Here is a 20485-nt window from a genome sequence, read left to right on the forward strand (position 1 = left end):
GTAAGCCTTCAGACAGGTGGAACCTGGATTCACCTTGCCACTTCTGTACAGTCTCGTGCTTTGATCAATCTGTAACATCATCAATCAAAATGAAAATACTCTATGATGCTGCAGATATCATATATTTTATCGTATAATATGATTTATTATTATATATTTGCATGCACGTTTTCAGGACATAATAAACATTCAATAAACCACAGATCTCTATTATTTGAGTTCATTTTTTAATTCAAGGACTTCGCTTCATACAAAAATGTTATAGTAGAAACAACTGCAGATTTCAAAGTCTGGCCATGGAACAGAAATCAGGCAACAAACAAGTCACTAGCAGAAATCAAATAAAGGATGTGCCAGCTCTTATGCATGGATGGAGCTGTCAACATATGAATACTGTTTCCTTTATTTATAAATGTTTCAACAATTCTTTTTTTTTTTCAACAAATCCCCTAATTCATATCAAAGGTCATTTAAAAAAATCAAACCAAAGAAAAAATACATTGTATCAAAAAGTACGAAGATAAACCATGGGAATTTCAACATGCGCAAACATTTTAAGACCATGCAAACATTAATCTTTCAAGAAACAGCCACATTTAAGCTTGTTGGATGTACAGGGGATAAGAGTGTTTCAGATTTTGGCAATAAATTATGAAAGGTTTGGTAGATATGAATATGATGTTTTCCCAAATCACAGAGAAGCTGAAGAAATTGGTTTATCGATAGAACCACAGTTTTGATCCACTATGGCAACATGCCGAAGGACATCAATAGATGTGCTAGGAGTGCAAAGATTTGTTCCTAGTCACACGAGAACAATGCAACAACTCATAACAATTTCAGCAAAATGTCAGCACATCCTTTAACTTCAGTCTCACAGAGCATGTAGAAAAATAGCAGTTGTTCAGACCGTAGATTTTTTTTAACAACATTTTCCTTTTTTCCCCTGGCAAACTGGACATCTCTGGACATCATGCATGCACATACAGAAACTTGCAATTTTTTTAATATTTATATATATATATATATATATATATATATATATCGTTTTTTTTATTTTTTTTTTTGCTGATTTCTGCTTTTTAATCATTGTGCCTTTATGCATTCTAAAATATACTCTTTAATTTTTTTATATATATATTAAAAAAAAAAAAGAAGAAGAAGATTTGGTCACTATCATGCTAAAGCCTGAATCTGGATTTCCCAGCAGGTAAAGCTACAAAATGAATGAAGTATATTTTTCAAAGTGTCATCTTGTTGCATAGCCCTACATAAAGAAAATACATATATAAATGAAAATGAAAGAACATTCACTTTCAGCAAAGTCCTGACACATCATTGGACAAGAATCACCTGATTAGCCAAACAATTCTCCAAGCATCTAATGTATTCATGTATGTCAATGCGAAACTCGTGAAATGATCCCCGTCTGTACAGTGTCCCAATACAGAGGCTTTTTTCTGTTCCTTCAGACTGCCTCACCCTCTGGCTAAATATTCCTCTCATGTTACCAGCGTGATAAAAAGGAGCCGGCCATATTTCTATACAGCCAGCAGCTGGGGAACGGCGGCAGAATGAAAGCTGGGAGTGTGTATGTGTGTCTGGGGGTGCTTGGAGGAGTGCCATGAGGGGGAAAGTTTAACCCTAACACAGATTGGCCTACTGTAACGGTGCCAGGACCCTGACGCGATGCAACACAACACGCGCTCACATCAGGAAACCTGCTTCACAAGCAAAGCACGCTCCTTTGTGACAGTTTTTCAGTTCTTGCATCCAACCATACAAAGGATCAAACAGAGAAGGCAAATAGAAATGCAGTCTGAGCATCTTCTTTAGAACAGGAAATATACACTGTAAATATTGGTTGCTAAACCATGGTCAATCAAGAATTTAAGACTTTTTTTAACATGCAATTTTATAACTGTGGTTATTAAGTCCCCGTCAGGACAAATACACAACTACTGCAGTTTTTTTAATAGGTACTCCATACTAACATTTGTTTTTAGTGGTGGAATTTTTCAATATTCCATTCAGTACTAAAATTGTACAAAAAAGGAGACAAGAATTAAAAACAACAACAACAAAAACAATCATACTGTCATTTCCATTCAAAAACCTAATGTGGTACTGTATCTTCTGAATTAAGGCCTGCATTCGTAACACCTTGTAGTTCCATTTAACCCTTAGAGCTTGTTCAGTTCACTCTCTCAAGTGTGGATGCACTAAAAAAGGCTGAGGTTGCATCACTACTACAATGTATTCAAAAGGTTAGGCACTTTGTAAATGACATCTGGAGCAGTCAAGAAGAATCGATAGACCTGACAGTATGGTGAAGCCGTAAGCGATTTACGTAAAAACGTCCATCTTTACAATACAAAAAAAGCACATAATGAATAGATAAAATATCTACAATTTGATATAAAACAAAGTACATTATGGTTGTCAAAGGTTTCACAAATAGTGACGTGTGCGAGGAATGGACATCAGCAGCATAATGTACAATCTGCTTTCGCAACAGTGTGAAATAACGTGGAATTCTCTTAGAGGGAGATAGGGCCGAATAAAACAATGTTTCTTGCATTTCCAGCCACTTCTGTAAACTTTCGCTCCTAAAAAGGTACATCTATAATCCCAAGATAACATTTTCATGGGAATATTTGCATCAAGGGTGCGTCTCAGAGGCTGGCTTTGAGGGAAACTGGCCAGACGCCCGTTGTGGTCTACACTGGGGTTACTCTTTTCCCAGGTTACACAAGCACAATTTGGCATCTTTTGCCCCTAAAAAAGGCAAAGATTTAGAAAAAGCCCATGTGTTTTCACCTAAACTGTCAATCTTAAGTGTTTTTAAAAAGACCACACCCATTAAACCATTTAGCCTGACTGAAATACATCAAAGTCAGGTGGGTTTGAGTCTTTTTATCCCACATCTGCTGCTTTGTAAGCATACATGTATGTTTTATCCTTTAGACATTGAAAAAAAATTAAATACATGTATTACTGCATTTATAACCACCTGCAAAATAAGAGATGATAAAACTCATCATGATTGGAAAACAAAAATATCGTCTGTATGTGTGTGTAAATTAAAGCCATGCTAGCACCAGTCGTCCATCTCTGCCTCTGGGTAGTACTGCCTTGCCCTTCCTCTGCTGGCCCCGGGGCCCGTGATGAAGTGGTATCCATTGGGAACTCTGCGGAACTGTTGTTGGGGAGGTGGGGGAATCACCACAATGGGCATCCCTACAGTCTGGGCAAAACGGCCCGTCTGAGGGCTCGGATCCTCTTGGAAGACGGCGAAGGCTTCAAACTGGAGGCCGGCAGGGTGGTCCGGGGGCCCCAAGAAGGGTTCTGAGTTAATGCGACTGACGGGGGCCGGCGAGCTGGAGATGGAGCCGCTGTGTAAGAGGGCGTTGTGCTCGGACAGACCGCGGCTCAGCCTGCCGGGACTCGGGGAAAGCAAGCCGGCCTGTGTGCCCAGAAATTGCACAGGGGAGGAGTTGGCAGTCCTGTAGGTCACGGAGGGACGAGGAGTAAGGGGGGTCTGGGGCAGCTGTCTGCGCCCACGGCTCGGAGTGCTCGCCCCTGAGGTCAACAACACCGGGCTCCCCTTAGCCCACCCACTGCCCTAGATGAAAATTAAACAAGCAAATCAAAACAATAAAACGATGAGGGGGAAATGCCCAAAAGGTTAGACAGGGACCAGGGGCCAAAGAAGGAAGGAAGGAAAGGACGAGACAGCGGAAAAAGATGGACGATGAACAGGACAAAAAAACCGAAAGCCAAAAAGAAAGGAGAGAGTGAAGATGACAGTGAAGACAAAGAAAGAAAAGACGGACAAATGCACAGAGAAATGGTGTGGAAGAAGAGTGGAAAGAGAAGTGAAAGCCTATGAGTGGTTGCACTACAACCGTAGAGAAGAGACACTTTTTCATTTATGATGGTTATATCACAAATTGTAGACCTCAACGGTATCTCAATATCTTAATGGCTTAAGTAGGAATGGTTAGCACTTTACTGCATTTCTGTGTGACTGGTCCCACAGAAGTCTGTGCAGAGGATTCTGTACTATGCAAATTCTCTGCTTAAACATCTGAAAAATATGTAACCGCAAAACTGACTTTAAACAGACGAAATCCCTAAAATACAACTGATACGATTCTAAACTGTTGATTGTAATTTTAGACAAATCCGTTATTAGACAAGGAAAACAATGCAACATTGTTTTTTTCCATTAAAAATGTATAAAAATGTAATACATTTTTGATTTACAATTGTAAAACACACTGGTTTCTACCGCAAATACTGTAGTTGCTAGGTATTTACCTATAGTGGCTAATGAACCATAAGTCTCGTGCGTTCACAGGAAATAGCTTACTTCTGTGTTAAAAAATAAAGTGGATAACTTATTTCTAGGTTTTAAACTAGGTTTTTAACTTTAAACTTTGTACAGACAATAAACACTTTGACATTAATGCAGTTACAGTTAAAACATTAATGAGAAAGGTTAATAATATATAACATACACTATATTATTATATAATTATAATTAATTATCATTTTATTTAAGTCTTAAATATGTTAAACTGTGTGCATTTTAAAAGTCTTATTGGTTTCCATTGTAAATGTACTGCTTTTTTTGAGGGACAAATATGTCATAGACCATAGAGCATAACCTGTGTTTAACTCAGAACATTATCTTTATTACTGTTTAATACATCTTGGCACTTTCCACAGATTTCTTCCTTCATAACTATTTAATTTGTACCTTGTCTCAAATCCCTAACATGTTTTTCATTAGATCAAACTCTTTATCCCTGGTCATTATCCAGTCTTTAACTTCTGACCTAGCCTTTCATTTTAACACATGTCCCTGTCCTGTCTTGACAACCTCATCCCACCTGCTTGTTGAGACTGGCCTCCTGGGTCTCGCTGGGCGAGGTGGCACAGCTTGCCACGGCAGACTTGCTGGGACAGTGTTCCCGACTGCCGTAGCGATCACATGAGTAATACCGCTGCTTCTCCGCTGAAGACGAATGATGCTTCCGCTCATGGGAACGACCTCTGTCATGTGACCTCTCCTCTACAGGGTCAGCTGCTGTGCCTGAGAACCAACCAAAAACATGAGGGACAGAAAGACAAACCATTAAAACACGCACTGCAACAAAGACTTTTCTTAAGCCGTACTTTAATCTTACCTTTAGACAAATTTACTTGAAAAGCAAAACTGTGATTGATTGTTTTTAAATTATTATTATTATTATTATTATTATTATTATTAAATTACTTATTTTTTGTTGTCTTGACTACAAAATTATGTTTATGCTTAAAGAAAAACATGTAAATAAAGGTAAATAAGGTAAATATTAAATTATTAATTAAAATTAGTCTTAATATAATTTTTGCTTATTATAATATTTGTATATGTATAATATTTGTACTGGAAATCAAGTAAAATATTTTGATATCTAAATTGTTCAGATAGTTTTTTTTATATACTTTTTTATTGTTATTTTAGCTATGAAACAAGAAGAAAATCTCTTGTAGCGTAGAAAAGCAAAATATAATAATAAAATAATAAATATTTTCTTTAAAAAAAATGTAGTAAGAACTTAAATGCTTCTGTTTAAACAACGGAGAATTTTTTTTTCCTATTTTAAAATCAAGTATAATTATTTGTGCCACACTTAAGAAAAGGTCAAGATTTTTTTCCCTCCTCCTGCTTTTTGTCTTTTTTTTTTTTTTGAAAATTAAAGGAAAAATAAAACAAAACAACAGGATTTCTTGAGCTATTGATCCCTGCTGTGGCAGATCCATCTCTTCCAGTCTCCCTCTCCTCTGGATTTTCACATTCCTCAACAGGCTCCAGTCAAAAACCTGACCGTCTGAATTTTTCTTCCCTGTTCTCAATTGGCCTGCTGAGAGGTAACCATAAATTATCAGGTCATGGGTCTGCACGTCTGTCAGTCCCTTTTATCTGTCTAATAGAGGCCAGCTGCAGCCGGACGCTCTCACACCAGGTCCTGCTTCTGCACTTCACTGATCCTCAACACAACCTGATCCCGTCTGGTTTTAGAATCAGTTCAACCAATGTAACTAAAAATCTATAGAGAAATCAACATATAAAACATTGTGCTTCTTTACTTTCATGCAGCTATTTTTTAAGTGTATTTTACAGGGATCTAAAGGAAGTATATTTACCTGTGGCTTTGTGTTGTCCCGTGGGCGACCTGTCCAGAGATCTCTGTTTCTTGTCTTTGTCCCTACGATGATGGCATCGGTGATGATGGTGATGGTGGTGATGTCGTTCTTGAACAGGTTTCGCCAAAGTGTAGTCATTCAGATTCACCTCCTGAGGGCGCTGTGGTGCAAAAGTGGACGCAGAGCGTCTCATGGGGGAATCGGGAATGGTCTGAGAAAGAAAACAAGGTGGTGGTTACATAAAGTCAGATGAATGCTTTTGGACATTGTTATCTTGGAATATTACAAGGAATGCTGTACTGAAATTGCCTATAATAACACTGCCTTGTATGCTAAACATCCATTTTTTCTCAGATGCATTAATGCAGGGATGAACTCCAGACCGCAGTAACAGTCTAAGAGATCATTATGATATCAAAGTATTAGAGGCAATGTAACATCTGTAGCAGTTTAGCTAATCCTGTTTGAGGAAACACTCATTTTGGTCTTAGACCCTCAATTTATGCTCCCATCCACAGGTGCATTGTAATGGTGTGCCTCTGAATCTGTCTGAAATGATCAAAGGTCATTGGCTCTGAAGTCGCTGTACTAGACTTCCTTTGATTTCATGTTTTGCAGTACAACAAGCTGCTAATCCTCAGATTCTTACTGACACGGAGGACAGACAGACCTGGGACTTACTGTAACCAGTAACATAGTTCAGCTCAGGGGTTCTCAACATTGTTGGTTATATTGTTGTTTTGTATTATTTCAAAACAATTTAAATAATTTTGAGACCCTCTCAGAAGTGTGCTGATGCCCCACTGACGGAGATCCTTGTGTCAAGCCAAGAATGTATTCTTAGAAAACGGGATACAAAAAGTTGTTCTTACTTCCAGTAAAGTCCCAGGTGAATGACGGGAATGACTCCTCTGATGAAGCATGTCAGAGGACAAAATAGAAGTGAAAGGCAGGGAAGACATGGAGAGAGGGAAATAAATAATTTTCATGATAATGCACTTTAAAGAAACATTAAAAGTAATTGCGCAAGATACTATTTATAGTGATTTCATATACTTAGACTAGTGGTGTATATATTACATACTTCACCTGTAACACTGTTGCATGTGTTGCATTTTTTTTTTTTTTTTTTTTTTTTTTGTCGCCTTTTGCAGTGGATCAACTTAAATGGATAGTTTACCCAAAATGACAATTCTGTCATTAATTACTCACCCTCATGTTGTTCCAAACCAGTGAGACCTTCATTCATATTCAAAACACATATTTAGATATTTTGGTGAAATCCAAGAGCTTTCTGAACACCAGTGCAACTACCACACTCAAGGCCCAGAAAGATAGTAAGGACATTGTTAAATGTTTCTTATCTTTTATGAAGCTACAAAAATACTTTTTGTGCATAAAGAAAAAAAAACACGTTGTGGTATTATTTTTGTTTTTTGTGCATGAAATGTATTATCGTTGCTTCAAAAATTTAGGGTTGAACCACTGATGTCTGATTTTGGGTGAACTATCCATTTAACCTTCCCTAGGAATCCTACATCCTCCTTGTCATCCATAACAAACACAAGTCATTTCTTAAGGCACACTTGTCAATCAAAATGTCTTTGCAGATCTTCCCCATATCATAGTTTTGGAGAGTTTCTGGGTTGTGGTTTAAATAAATCTCGATTTGAGGCTGTAATTTGGCTCTATTTTCATCCATTGAGCAGAAGGACTGGAGGTGGCCAGGTGCCAATGGTGAAGGGATTTCCCCCACAGAAATAAGAGGGATTTGGACATATTAGCAGGTGCTGAAACGTTACATTAAGCATCATATTTCTCTTATCGGTTAGTCCAGCACTTTAAAGAGATTTGGTTTTGGATGGGAATCAAATTTGGGAGTGAAATAGAAGCACTCAGTGAGCCTGAGCAGCCCATTAGCACTAGAGAGGTGTGGGATAGGTGTGATTTGATAGGAGGAATATCCTGATGAGGCTTAATGGATGGATTGTCTTTTGCGGAGTCCAAATGGAATGTGAATTTCATAGTCAGATGATTTTAGATTTATTTTCCCAACGTCTCAGTTGTTCTCACATACTGAGATCCCAAAACAACACAATCCATTAGTGAAATGCATTAACCGTTTAGTCGGTTCTGTGCAAATTACATTTAAACTAAAAACAGAAGAATACCATTCGGTATTCAAACCAGTATTTTTTAAGTATTTAGTATTTAGTATTTTTAAATCCATCTCAAAGTAATCATGAAATAATCTCAACCTATTTTATTGAGTCTGCTTATTCAGCTTATGAGCTTGATTTCACTTCCTCTTAGCCCACACAAGCTGAAAACTGATCCAGGGTGAAGATCTGGCAACCTACCAAAGACTAATTGTATTATGTTTTACTTCCCCTGTGCTCTAGAATAGGACAAACGCCCTATTTTCATTAGACTTGGCATGCAAAAACAATGAAACAATACATATACATGCAATGTTTTCTTCAATATTCACCCTATTTTGAATGTAATAGTGTGTGTGGCCATTTGTAAATTGAATGTGCAAGGTTTCCAATGTTATCTGCTTCCACTTATTTTAGCTGATCCCATTCAGTCGGTTCACTCAGTACAACACATGACTATGGAATATCGTGCTCTTGCCCCATCTGCCTATATTCACACCTGAAAGGCCAATATACGTGACAACGTGGGCCTGCCCACAGCATATAAATGCAGTCGCTGTTAGAAAACCATCACACCACATTCACAAGAAAACCTATGGGGGTGACTTGTTGAAGAAGAAAAGGCATAAAAGAGAAGTTTTTTAGCTCGAGTTTAGCACTGCTAACAAATGCCTAATAAACCTTCTCCCTCCACAATGGAGGTATTAAACAGCGGTTAGTCTTGTCATTGAGCCTGCTGTGCCATTTGAAGCACCAAAGCTTCCAAATTGCTTGCTTTTCTCTAGAGTCAGCTCCCTCGTCTTCATCCTGGTTTGTCATCGAATGCAACACTCAGAATGCAGAAGTTAAGCAGAATTGATCTAACTGATACGACACATTCCCTGCTTTTAAACATCTGAAGAATTAATGCAACACAGCTGAACACTTAGAAAGACCTGTGAGGCAACCGTTCCAATACTTCTGCTCACATCAGATAGGGGATGAAACTCTAAAAGCGCTGATCTTCTTAGTTGGTAAAACATTTATATGTTGAAACACCCAATAATAAAATGTGACAATTAGTAATCATATAATCATACTTACAGATTTCTTGACTCCACAGCAAACAAAGCAATTTTACCTCTACTGCTCCAATACATTGTATGTACTGTATATGAATGTGTGTGTGTTTGTGTGTAGAATTTAGAGTAAGACACAAAGTTTTTAGTGAAAAACACTGATTCAGTATACCTGCATCTCTGCGTTGAGTTTTGGCATGGATACGGCACGTCCTTGGCCTTCAAGGCTGCCAGAGGTCACTGTGTTGGCACTGTTCTCCATCTTCCTCATTTCTACTGACTCCTATTAAACACACACAATAAGAGATTAAATATGCATTAAAGAATGACATAGCATGTGTCAGAAAGAGTCCGAATTTTTATGTACAGCACCTGGGCAGTGTTTTCATTTGAGGCATCCTCTGATTGACCTCTGGACATTGGCCGTCGTTTAGGTCGTGGGACCTCCTTGGACTTCTCCGAGGCCCAGGATGAAGATCCCTTTATTGTGTTATCAAGACTGGGCATGAATTTTGAAAACATATTAGAGTAGATGCATATGCCATGACAAAGAGATTACTTCAAGTGTGCACTGAATATGAATGCAGCAAGGATTCTGTGCTTACTGTGTGCGTCCATTGTTGAGCGTGGTGGAGCTGGGTCTGGTCTGAGCTTGAAACTCTGAGGCCGAATCTACACTGTTCACAGCCTGATCTTGCATGTGGGTCAGTGGGAGAATAGGCTCTAGAAGAGCTCTGACTTTATTCTTCAAACAGAGAGAATCAAAACACATTCACGTCTTTATATGAACTTTTAAAAAATATATCTAAAGGCTTACATTTGAAATTAGTGTAGAAATTACCTGAGATCCAGTTCCTGCCTGTTCTCTCTGCTGCTGTTGCTGCATCTGAAGCCTTTTGGCTCTGTTTTGCTTGTAATAGTCAAAAATCATAAGAGCCGCATATACCTTCCCCACTGTAAGCTCATTGGCTGCAAAGAGACAAATGCACCTTAGTTATTTTCCACTGGTGACCACGAGATGTCGCTGTGTATTCTATTTGGAGATCTTTGCACATGTGAAATTAATTAGGTTCTTTTAATATAATTCTTTAAGCATGAGGCTGTACTTCAGTGTTAGTCTTGTAATACAGTATGTGGATGCAAGTATTTCTGTAGCAAAGGAAAGAAAGGATCTCATGGGTGATGATTCATAATGTGTTTACGTTTGTGCGGCGTGACCAGCAGGTCCATAGTCTTCTGAGACAGGTTTGGCCAGACTGTAGCGAGCTCCTTCTTCAGTTCGGCATCTGACAAGCGTTGGGCCACCATGCCTGTGGAGATATTCATGAACAAATAAAGATAGAGGCTAATTAGAACTATATCTTATGCATTCACACAATTCAGTTAAGTCTAATTATTTTGGTGTTTTATAAACATTTTAAACATTTCTCTTTTTATTTCCCGTAATATAATTATAAGTTCCTAAATTTAGATCAATGCAAAGGCGAACACTTTTTGCTTGAAGAGCTGGAAGAATTTAGTGAAGCTAGAGAAACTATGTAATCTCCTGTTATCAAAATAATAATAATATAAAATTACTAATATATTATTTAAGTTTAGTGAATTTAGATCAATGCATCGCAAGGCAAAACTGTGAAAATGAAGCTAGAAAAACCCATCCGGTGCCAAACAGATGCTTCACACAGCATCCCACACACACTGCTCTGAAAAGTGGAAATGGCACTGTCAGCAGCAACAGAAAAGATCACACTGAGTATGTGAGTAAATCTCTCCATTAGGCATTAATCAGATTTGGAGTTATTTGGAAAAGAGAAAGATGGATTTTAAAAAGAGAGGGAAGGTGGGGCAATTATCTAAATGCTGATCTATACAATAATTACACAATCATTCAGACAATGAATAAGAGCACCGGACTGACCAGAAGCCAGTTTGATCTCCAGGGCTGTGCGGATCAGAGCCATCAGGGTGGAGGTGAAGTGCACACTGTTGTCATCTGCAATGGGCATGTTCATTTTCACCAGCCGCTGCATGGGGGGGGGTTCATGAGGATTATTAGTGGAGTAAAAACACATCTCAAAATCAGCATCATCCAGAACAACCCAAAAACTCAAACAAAACAGTTTGTGTGCATCTGAGATTAGACTTGATTATTTTATATCTTTCTATTGATTCAATTCATGCATTCTAGAAATCAAGCTATATACATATATTGGATCAGTTTGGTAATTCAAAAAGGTAGCATGCTGTTCTAATCTTAGCGTTTCAAGCACACAAACAGTTTTGTTCACATAGAGAATAGGAACTTACAGAATCGAACATTCACATTCACTGCTATATGCTACAATCCGCAACCAAAGTGCACTGGTGATAAACCGACACCGACTTGAGAGTGGAGAAAAGCATGTACACATAACCATGAGGGGCTTCAGAGAACATGGGAGCTCGACTCAGTGTTACAAATCAATAAAATTGCAGCAAACAGCTGCTTTTAGATTTAACCGTTTCAAATGGTGACCAGAAGTGGCTTTTTAGAGCTGAAACAATGTTAAACACATTGGCGACTTTCAACTGAATCATTCTGATGACAGCTTTGTAAAATTAGTAAAAATCATGTCTAAAATATCAACTGTGTAAGAGTCTTCGAAATTACAAACTTCACCTTTAAAGGTGCACTCTTTTTTTTTTTGCTAATATTGCACCAGAAAATGCAGCTGTTTTGTACTTACTTTTTACTGACACATAGTGGTGTGGATCTTGCCGCACAAAAATAAATAAAAATCTTTTATTATGCATTCACAGAGATAGTCTACTAGCAGTCAGTTATGGGTGTTACAGAAATAAAATCTAAAAAAAAACCCTCATAAGGCTTTTTTATTAGAGTGACTGCACGATTTCAAACATATTTCTCTATTAATTTCTGCATGGTTTTTAAGTGGAGAATAACAGAGTGCACCTTTAAACATGACAACTCAGTTGTATCACAGGATGTACAGATGTACAGTATGGTTTACAGTGATTAATAGTAAAGAGTTGAGCTCCCCTTAGCAAAGAGTGCATACATTTACTCGCAGTAGCAGTGCAAGAAAAACTAATCAAAATGAAAAAAATATATATATAAAATAGGTGGACATTCTCAAACAGACATACATTCTTACGTACTGCAGACAAAGAGAAAGACAGAAAAGAATACAGGACAAAGAAAAGAGAGAGGAAATGGTCAAGTGGATGAGAGACAGACAGCACAAGCAAGACGAGGAGAATAAGTGAAAGACCGCCAAGACAGGAAGAGAGAGTTCAAGTGCAAAGTTCTCATGACTGAAAGCAACTTAGGTTACACACACACTGCTCCATGAAACAAGGGTGAGAGAGGGGACCTCTTCTATTCTAATATAACATAAACCGGTTTTTGAGCTGGATTTGGGGCCTTCAAGTAAATCCCAAAGACATAGAACCCGCATAGTTTACAGAAACTATTTTGCATGAGTAGTACAGAAAATCGCTTTTATAATGTTGTGCACAACCCTTACACAATGCAACATATGGGGAAAACTTTATACACATGAAGTATGACCACAGATAAAAATTTAGATTTAAGCCTCATTTTCATTACAAATTAAACAACATAGACCCAATGGAAATACATGCTTCTACCTACATTTTTGCTTCAAGTTCAAAGTATTTTCCTACTGTATACACAAACAATTTGCAGCCATTTCCAGCTAAATTTAACACTAGTGGCAGTAAAACAACTTTTATACGTTTTAACACAAATAATTATTATGGGGCAGGTTATCGATTAATAAAGACTTATTTTTTTGCAAGTTTCCTTACCCAATACCCCGTCATGGCCTCAAAACACTTTTAACCTAATGCATGATTTATAGACTAATACATTTTGACATTTACATAATATAACCAGCTCCATATGCATGACTTTTTGATTTAGTAAACTTGCTCACTGGCTCACCTGGTACAGTGTTGCATTTTCAATATGGAGGATTCATATGAAATATGGGTCACAAAAAAAAAAGAGCTCATAGACTTGCAGTACTGCAAGCTAAAATGGCATGGTTGCTTCAGAAAATGTGTTGTATCATTATGAGTTAGGGTTTTGCATTGGTGGTATGTTATTTTCAAACGCGATAGATTACCACTCACCAGTATGTTTATATCACTTAATAAAGCATTGTTAGATAAACATTAACTGTTTTGCATAAAACTGAGTTTTAAAGTCACTCACTGGACATTCAGCTTTGGTAGTGTCCCAAAAAGTGCATGATGTGTCAAAATAGGCATGTATTTCCACTGAATGTGGGTTGTAGTTAAACATTAAATAAACTAAAGTTCTGCAGTCATACTCATCATTATTCTGTGACCATCCCTAGATTAAAAAGGAAGTGGAGGGGTAAACTCGAATAAAAAGGGAGAGGGACTACACCAAAAATATTAGAGCGTGGGGAGAAACAAAAACAGTTAAAAAACAAAACAAAACAGGGGAAACACTGCAAGAGCACAGAGATTGGCTGAAGAATAAGCCAATGGGAAGACAGTACGAGCAGGGCAGGGAGAGGGGGCATGTGAAGTTGAGCTACCTTGTAGGCGATTCGTGGAGGGCATTGCTTTCCCAAACCTAAAGGTGGGGACATGTGGAGCAGCATCTCATACATATCGAGGTACTTGATACGGCCACTTCACAGTGCAGATAAGGCAAAAAACCCAAAATAAAGAAAAGGATGGGGGTTAGAGAGACGGAAAGAGAAACAGAACAAGACGGACAAAAAAAAAAAAACAGACAAAAACAACAGACGACAAAAAACAGAAATCTTTTGTTAATTAGATTTCCAAGAGTGTCATGGACAGGGATGCCATCCTGGCCTGGCAGGGTCAGAGATGGATCCCAAAGGTTAGAGGTCAGAGGTGAGAAAGTTGATCCCTGATAAGGAGAGATGGAAGAGGTGAGTGAGATGACACGAGGAGTGGATGGTGACAGAATGGCTGCATTGTTTGGAAGATGTCTGCATCTGCATGCTGAGACATCAGGGGGAGTTTCCTCTTTCAGTGCACGGAAACAAAGATTTCAACGCCAGTTTCTGTTCTGTTCTATTTCATTTGAAAGCTTATATACATATACAAATAATAGCTATGAGGTTGACTTGTAAATGTGACAATATTGGTTGATAATGTAACATTAGTGCCCTGAATTGTGAACATAAGTGTCATAAAAGGAGGTTTTAGCTTGATATGTGGCCTTGAAATCTTTGTTTCCCATCCAGCATCATTAACCAAAGCCAGTCAAATCTGGTGGGGCAAGTGCTTGTGTGTAGGCAAGTCATTTGAGCACAGCCATTCAAGTTTGGGTCTCTGGGCTTTTGCACACAGAGGCCACACAAGTGGAAGAAGTTGCTTGGGTTGCAAACCTTGTATGCTACCCTATTAGGGCAGTTCTTCCCTAAGCCAAGGGGGGGCGAGATAATTCGCAACAAATTGTACATATCCTTATAGGAAATCCGTCCGCTGTGGAAAGAACAAGCAAAACATGACAGATACATGAAGAAAGCTTGGAGAGCACATTTGTGTTTTGGAAAGAATGGACGCGGATAGGAGTGCAAGATCCCATTCACATCCAGACCACAATTCTTACGGGCACTGTGTGGGAGATCTTCAATCACACATTATCATAGGGAATATTCGGCATTTCTCTCTCTTTTTTATGTGGTCTAACCTGAGAAGGCCTTTGAGTCCTAACAGAATGACTTTCCTTCTCTCAACTGTTGCCAAACTCAGTTACTATATTTATCACAAGCGTAGGTCTCCATCTGGCAGGGGAGTGCAGGCTGAAACATACCATGCGGCTGGGTCATACTCTGCCCACACTCGGATAAACTCATCCAGGTGGTGAGGGCCCAAGATGGAGGAGTCGCGTGTCAGATATTCAAAGTTGTCCATAATGACAGCCACAAACAGGTTCAACATCTGGAGAAAGTGGTGGGAGAAAAGAATCTGAAGGTCATGGAGCAGGAAAAACTATCTGTTGTGAGTATGGCATTAATCAGGGTAAAATAGGGCTGGGTAAAAATATAGATTTTCTGATTAATCACGGTCTTAAAAAAAGTGAAAGCCTCATCATCAGCACCATGGCAAAATAAATAATTAGAATCAATAAAATATTTTACCTCAGTTGTAAATTTGAGTTTGCAGTATGTACATTAAATGTGAAGACTACATATAAATGTCTTTCTATTGAGTTGTTTGGGTGGGCTGCATGCAAAAATAACATACAACGTGACCAATTTATGATCAAATTGGTCTCATAAACTAATTCTTTATAATGAAAAAACCAAATGACTGTTATGACCTTGAGAGTAGTGGTCACACTAAACGTTTTTTCACAAAAATATTTTTCAAACTTCTTATGAATTTCTATGCATATGAATGGAAGTCTATGAGAAAAAAAGTGTAGTGAGATGTAAAAATTATTTACAGCATTAGAAGAGACAATTTTGTCATTAGCAGACAGCAGTGGCATTTTATTGTGCATTGTGTTTGTGTTTCATCATTGCTGTTGTGTATGTGACTGACTGATTAGTTAAAAAAGCCCATTTATTCCAAATTAAATTACAGCACACTGAATAGGAATCAAATAAGAGCTTGTAAATCAGAATCAGGAAATCTACATCACTACCCAGCCCTATTCCAAACACAATGGAATATTTCAGCATCACAATTAGTAGGATTTAACATAAACAAGCATTTTTGTGGCAGTAGAATTTGATGTCATTCTTCAGTAGCTGTGTTTCCATCCAAAGATTTAAATTAAACTTACGCGCAAGACTGGAATATTGCATAAACCATTTGCAAATAAAGCACCGTTTCCGTCCAACAAATCAAAGAGAACAAAACAGTCACTTCCTGGTAAACTGGCACTAAATATCACTAAGAAAACTAGGAGAAGCCATTGAATATAATCATTTTCATGTATGATAAATGACTTGCGCCTTGGAGTGAGCTGACGAAACAATAAATGCAGTCATTGCTTTCGGAGGTAGATGCCAGCTGTTTGTAAATGCATTCGTGTTAGACAATTATACAGAAATACTCTGACGATAAACTTTGCTCAGGCATTTCAGAATGAACAACATTTAGATGCTGTGAACGAGATCGGTAAGCTGGTTAGTCAAGTTATCTTGTCTCACAGCGCAAAGTCTCATGGCTATTTTGATGCACATGGAGGAATTTATTCAGTAAATGTGTTTCTATCGTAGTTTTTGCACATTCTTTCTCATCGAATGAAAAGTTTTTTATACACTTTTTTAGAATATATGCACATCTTGATGCATTCAAGCGTTTTTTTGTTTGTTTTTGTGATAGTCCAAAATGCACATAAAAATAGGTGGATGGAAACATAGCTAGTAATAATAAATCTGTTTTGGCTGGTTCGACTCTGAGCACTAACCAAGAAAGAACAGAGGAAAATGAACGAGACAAAGTAGAAGTAGGCAAAGTCACTCCCGCACTCCTTTCCATAAATGCTTGAGCTTGGATCACAGGTGCGCTCACTCAGACAGGACAGCATAATCTCATGCCAGGCTTCACCAGTGGCACTCCTGCAAGAGACACGATGATGAGCCGAGAGAATAAATGCAGCATCTGCTATTAAAAGCAGGAATAACTGTCAGAGAATATTGTAAGTGCTGATATTTGAATTACAGTTGAGCCAGATTTCATTTATAACACTGTTGTCACTCTAATCTAACCTACGATTCCATTCCATTTTAATACTTTATACAGTAATATTTCTGACTATGAAAGATCTTGATCAATTATACATACAGCTCTCCATAAAATCCACATGCATTTCAAAAATGTGCTATTAAAGTTGATATCAATCAAAGTATAAATATAGTGATCTGGCTAAATATAGTGTTCAGGGGCCAAATTACAGAAACATTCCAACTCTAACCTCCCATCTAATCTGCATCATTACTGTATGTGCCAGACTTTTAGACTTTAGATTCTGATACTGTTATACAACCCCAGAAGCTTCCCTAAGATTTCCTGCAGTCTCAGATGACTTTGATTGTAGTAGTTAAAGACTATCAGGTTTGTGCAGACCTGAATAACAGCATAAGCGCTTGGAGGAAAGTGCGAAAGTTGTTGTGACGATTGATGGCGGTATCATCGTTCAACTCAATGTTCCCAAACACCTGGAAACACAATACAGTTACTTTAAATGCATGTATTTTGAAACATTTACATTAAACAACCTTTGGGAAGAATACCATTTCTGTATTTTAACTTGCCTATAGTAAACTACACAGGACTAGTGCAATGATCTTTTACTGGAAAACACCATCAGTGAAGCACTTAAATTGCAGATACCTGCATTCCAATAATGGCGTAGATGAAAAACAGCATGGCGATTAGAAGGCAAACATAAGGCAGTGCCTGGAAATAGACATGAGGATTTCATGACTTATTTAAAAAAAACTCTCCAACAATTAATATCAAAAAATATCAAAACAGTATAAATAGAGTTACCTTAAAAGACTGGACGAATGTCCAGAGCAGGATGCGAATGGTGTATCCTTGCCGGAGGAGTTTGACGAGTCTGGCTGCTCTGAAGAGCCTCAGGAAACTCAAGTTCAACAGACGGTCCTGTGGGAACATAAGCTTTGTCAATTTGAAAGTTCATTTCTCCTAATTTACTCATTCAGCACTCTTTACTTCAACCCTAATTTCTCTTAACATTAAGTTTTTATTTTAGGATCCTAAAACATGCATAACAGTACTATAGTATAAGGCCTTAAAGGGATAGTTCCCCTTCACTGATGTCACATGGACTGTTTTACTGATTTCCTCATAACATTTCTGGCTCTGGAACATTTTAATTTCATTAATGCCTATGCAGGGTCAGAAAGCTCTCGGATGTCATCAGAAATATCTTAATTTGTATCCTAAAGATGAACAAAGGTTTTACGGGTTTGGAACGACATGAAGGTGAATAATTTACATTTTTGGGAGAACTATCCCTTTAATCTCTAGGTGTCAGTTTCTCAAATCCCATCACACTGAAACTGAAATACTAGACTACAATTATCTTTTTTATTATGAGATTAAATTGATTTTTATTGTTCAAAAGTCAATAATGTCATTCCTTAAGGCAGAGATTCCCAAATTAGGATGTGTGAACTTCTGAGAGAACTGCACAGAGTCTGTGAGCTGATTAAAAGCTAACAATTAAAACATTCGAAATAAAACATTTTATTGTATTTGTTTATCTGCATGTCATGTAAAATTTGACCATCATCAGAGAAACATGAGCATATGAATTTGTTGTTGAAATTGAAATATTAACAACATTTGAAGTACTTAAAGTAAATATTTTAGGTCAAAGAGATTTGGCTGACACAAAGTCTGGGAATCCCTGCATTAAGACATCAAGACTTTTCCAGAAATTGGAATTTCTGGAATGGACATTGGATTCTTTTTGAAAAAATTGTCAAATAGGATGTACTTTTGGATCAGTATCTTTTGTTGGTCCTGGAACAACAATGCTGACAATCCAGACAATATAACTGGTTGATTGGTTGGACCAACAAGGATGTCGATCCATGACAAGCATCAGTGAAGCATAATGACTTCAAACCAGACCTATTTACTACATAGCCAAATGAAAAACATGGGGTGATTGTGAAATGATGCTGCATTATCTTCAGTGAACCAGAACCTTATGATGTGCCATATTTTTCTGCAATAGGAAGTTCTTTCATTCCCAGCATGGTGGAAAAGAAATACGTTCAAAGATAAGAGAGCAACTCACCGTAGTCTATACATGAAGATGTTAAATCGTGGCAGGAGCAAGCCAAGATTTGAGTGAAGACATTTAAGGAACACAGGAGAACAAGAACAGCCATCACGCACAAATATAGTTACAAAACAAACACAATAACCATCAGTAGTTTTGACAATAACATGGACGTCAAGACATACAGTATAATACAACATAAGACTTGTGAACATCATAAAGCACAGATCAGAACCACAAACTAGTGATCTGGTTAAAGTGAGCATTACCAAATGAATTTGGTTACTCAATTACTGTCATTTAAACTTGAAAAACAACACAGAGCTCTCTCTCTTTTGTTCCTGAGCCAGCTGTGATTGGTATCCAGCTCATCATCATTCATGTCTGGGCTTTTCTTCTCAGCCTAGCTCTGCTGTGTGGTATTACACTCGGTCTAGCTCTGAGACTCTCCTCTAATAGAGCTCAAACACAGCTCAGTGCTGCTCACTTACTTTAATCTCAGAGACTAAGATGTCAGTGATGCTGCCCAGCACAGTCACAAAGTCAAACACATTCCAAGCGTCTTTCAGGTAATTCTGTGAAGAAGAGAATTAGAGCGATCATTTGGGAACAGGTTGGAGAGGCTTACGATTTCACACTCTAACACAGGAACTTTTTAAGGTGCGTTAAAGGATTAGTTCACTCCAAAAAGGAATATTCTGTCATCATTTACTCGTTTTGATGTTGTTCCAAACCTGAGAACTTCCGTGTAAAACAAAAAGAGATTATTGGCGGAATGTCTAAGCTGCTCTTTTCCACACAATGAATCTGGACCACAGCTATAGAAATTTTCCAGTGATTCTCTTCTACAAAAGATCTAGATTGACAGAAGCTTCATTTTTGAGTGAACTGTCCCTTGGAGAGGCTTTGAAGTGCAGCTCTTTTTGGACCAAGTGATGATACTCACCAAAGGGCCGAAAGCAATTATCTTGAGAATACACTCCATTGAAAAGAGAGCAGTGAAAACAATGTTGAGATACTTGAGCATAGCGTCATAAAAGTCGGGTGCATCATGGAACTGCCAGGTATAAGAAGACAAGGGGGAAATATTTAATTTATTTGATTAAAAAAAATGTAGTTACTGCAAATGATGTCATTTTACAAACAGAAATAAAACCAGCAGAAGTATATTTAAAAGTACATTTAAAAGTGTAAATTAATCCTGTGCTGGGAAAGTTGAATTTTGATCAACCATTACACCATTCAGTATCACATAATTTTCAGAA

The 20485-nt window shown here is 37.8% G+C and overlaps 1 protein-coding gene across 36 annotated transcripts in view; it reads right to left on the bottom strand.

The window, feature by feature from the left end:
• Window positions 1-2356: 2356 nt before the first annotated feature.
• cacna1ba (calcium channel, voltage-dependent, N type, alpha 1B subunit, a) overlaps window positions 2357-20485 on the bottom strand; it is a 96408-nt gene continuing 78279 nt past the window's right edge. For 13 of the 36 annotated variants that reach the window (XM_026211535.1, XM_026211528.1, XM_026211531.1 and 10 more), the window contains 19 exons: window positions 20167-20277; window positions 19712-19795; window positions 19236-19241; window positions 17954-18070; window positions 17795-17860; window positions 17528-17619; window positions 16869-17019; window positions 15261-15388; window positions 14008-14104; window positions 11334-11439; window positions 10618-10725; window positions 10257-10384; window positions 10021-10160; window positions 9788-9914; window positions 9588-9698; window positions 7071-7109; window positions 6199-6409; window positions 4899-5101; window positions 2357-3625 (listed from right to left, as the gene is read on the bottom strand). In XM_026211535.1, coding sequence (XP_026067320.1) covers window positions 3095-3625; window positions 4899-5101; window positions 6199-6409; window positions 7071-7109; window positions 9588-9698; window positions 9788-9914; window positions 10021-10160; window positions 10257-10384; window positions 10618-10725; window positions 11334-11439; window positions 14008-14104; window positions 15261-15388; window positions 16869-17019; window positions 17528-17619; window positions 17795-17860; window positions 17954-18070; window positions 19236-19241; window positions 19712-19795; window positions 20167-20277 — 2556 coding nt within the window. In that variant the 3' untranslated portion in view covers window positions 2357-3094. Of the gene's footprint in view, window positions 3626-4898; window positions 5102-6198; window positions 6410-7070; window positions 7110-9587; window positions 9699-9787; window positions 9915-10020; window positions 10161-10256; window positions 10385-10617; window positions 10726-11333; window positions 11440-14007; window positions 14105-14832; window positions 14930-15260; window positions 15389-16868; window positions 17020-17527; window positions 17620-17794; window positions 17861-17953; window positions 18071-19235; window positions 19242-19711; window positions 19796-20166; window positions 20278-20485 lie in introns of all 36 variants that reach the window. The other 23 variants (XM_026211557.1, XM_026211554.1, XM_026211552.1 and 20 more) reach the window with 7 other exon arrangements.

The sequence above is a fragment of the Carassius auratus genome, chromosome 30 (genome assembly GCF_003368295.1).
Source record: "Carassius auratus strain Wakin chromosome 30, ASM336829v1, whole genome shotgun sequence".
In the NCBI taxonomy this organism is placed as follows: domain Eukaryota; kingdom Metazoa; phylum Chordata; class Actinopteri; order Cypriniformes; family Cyprinidae; genus Carassius; species Carassius auratus.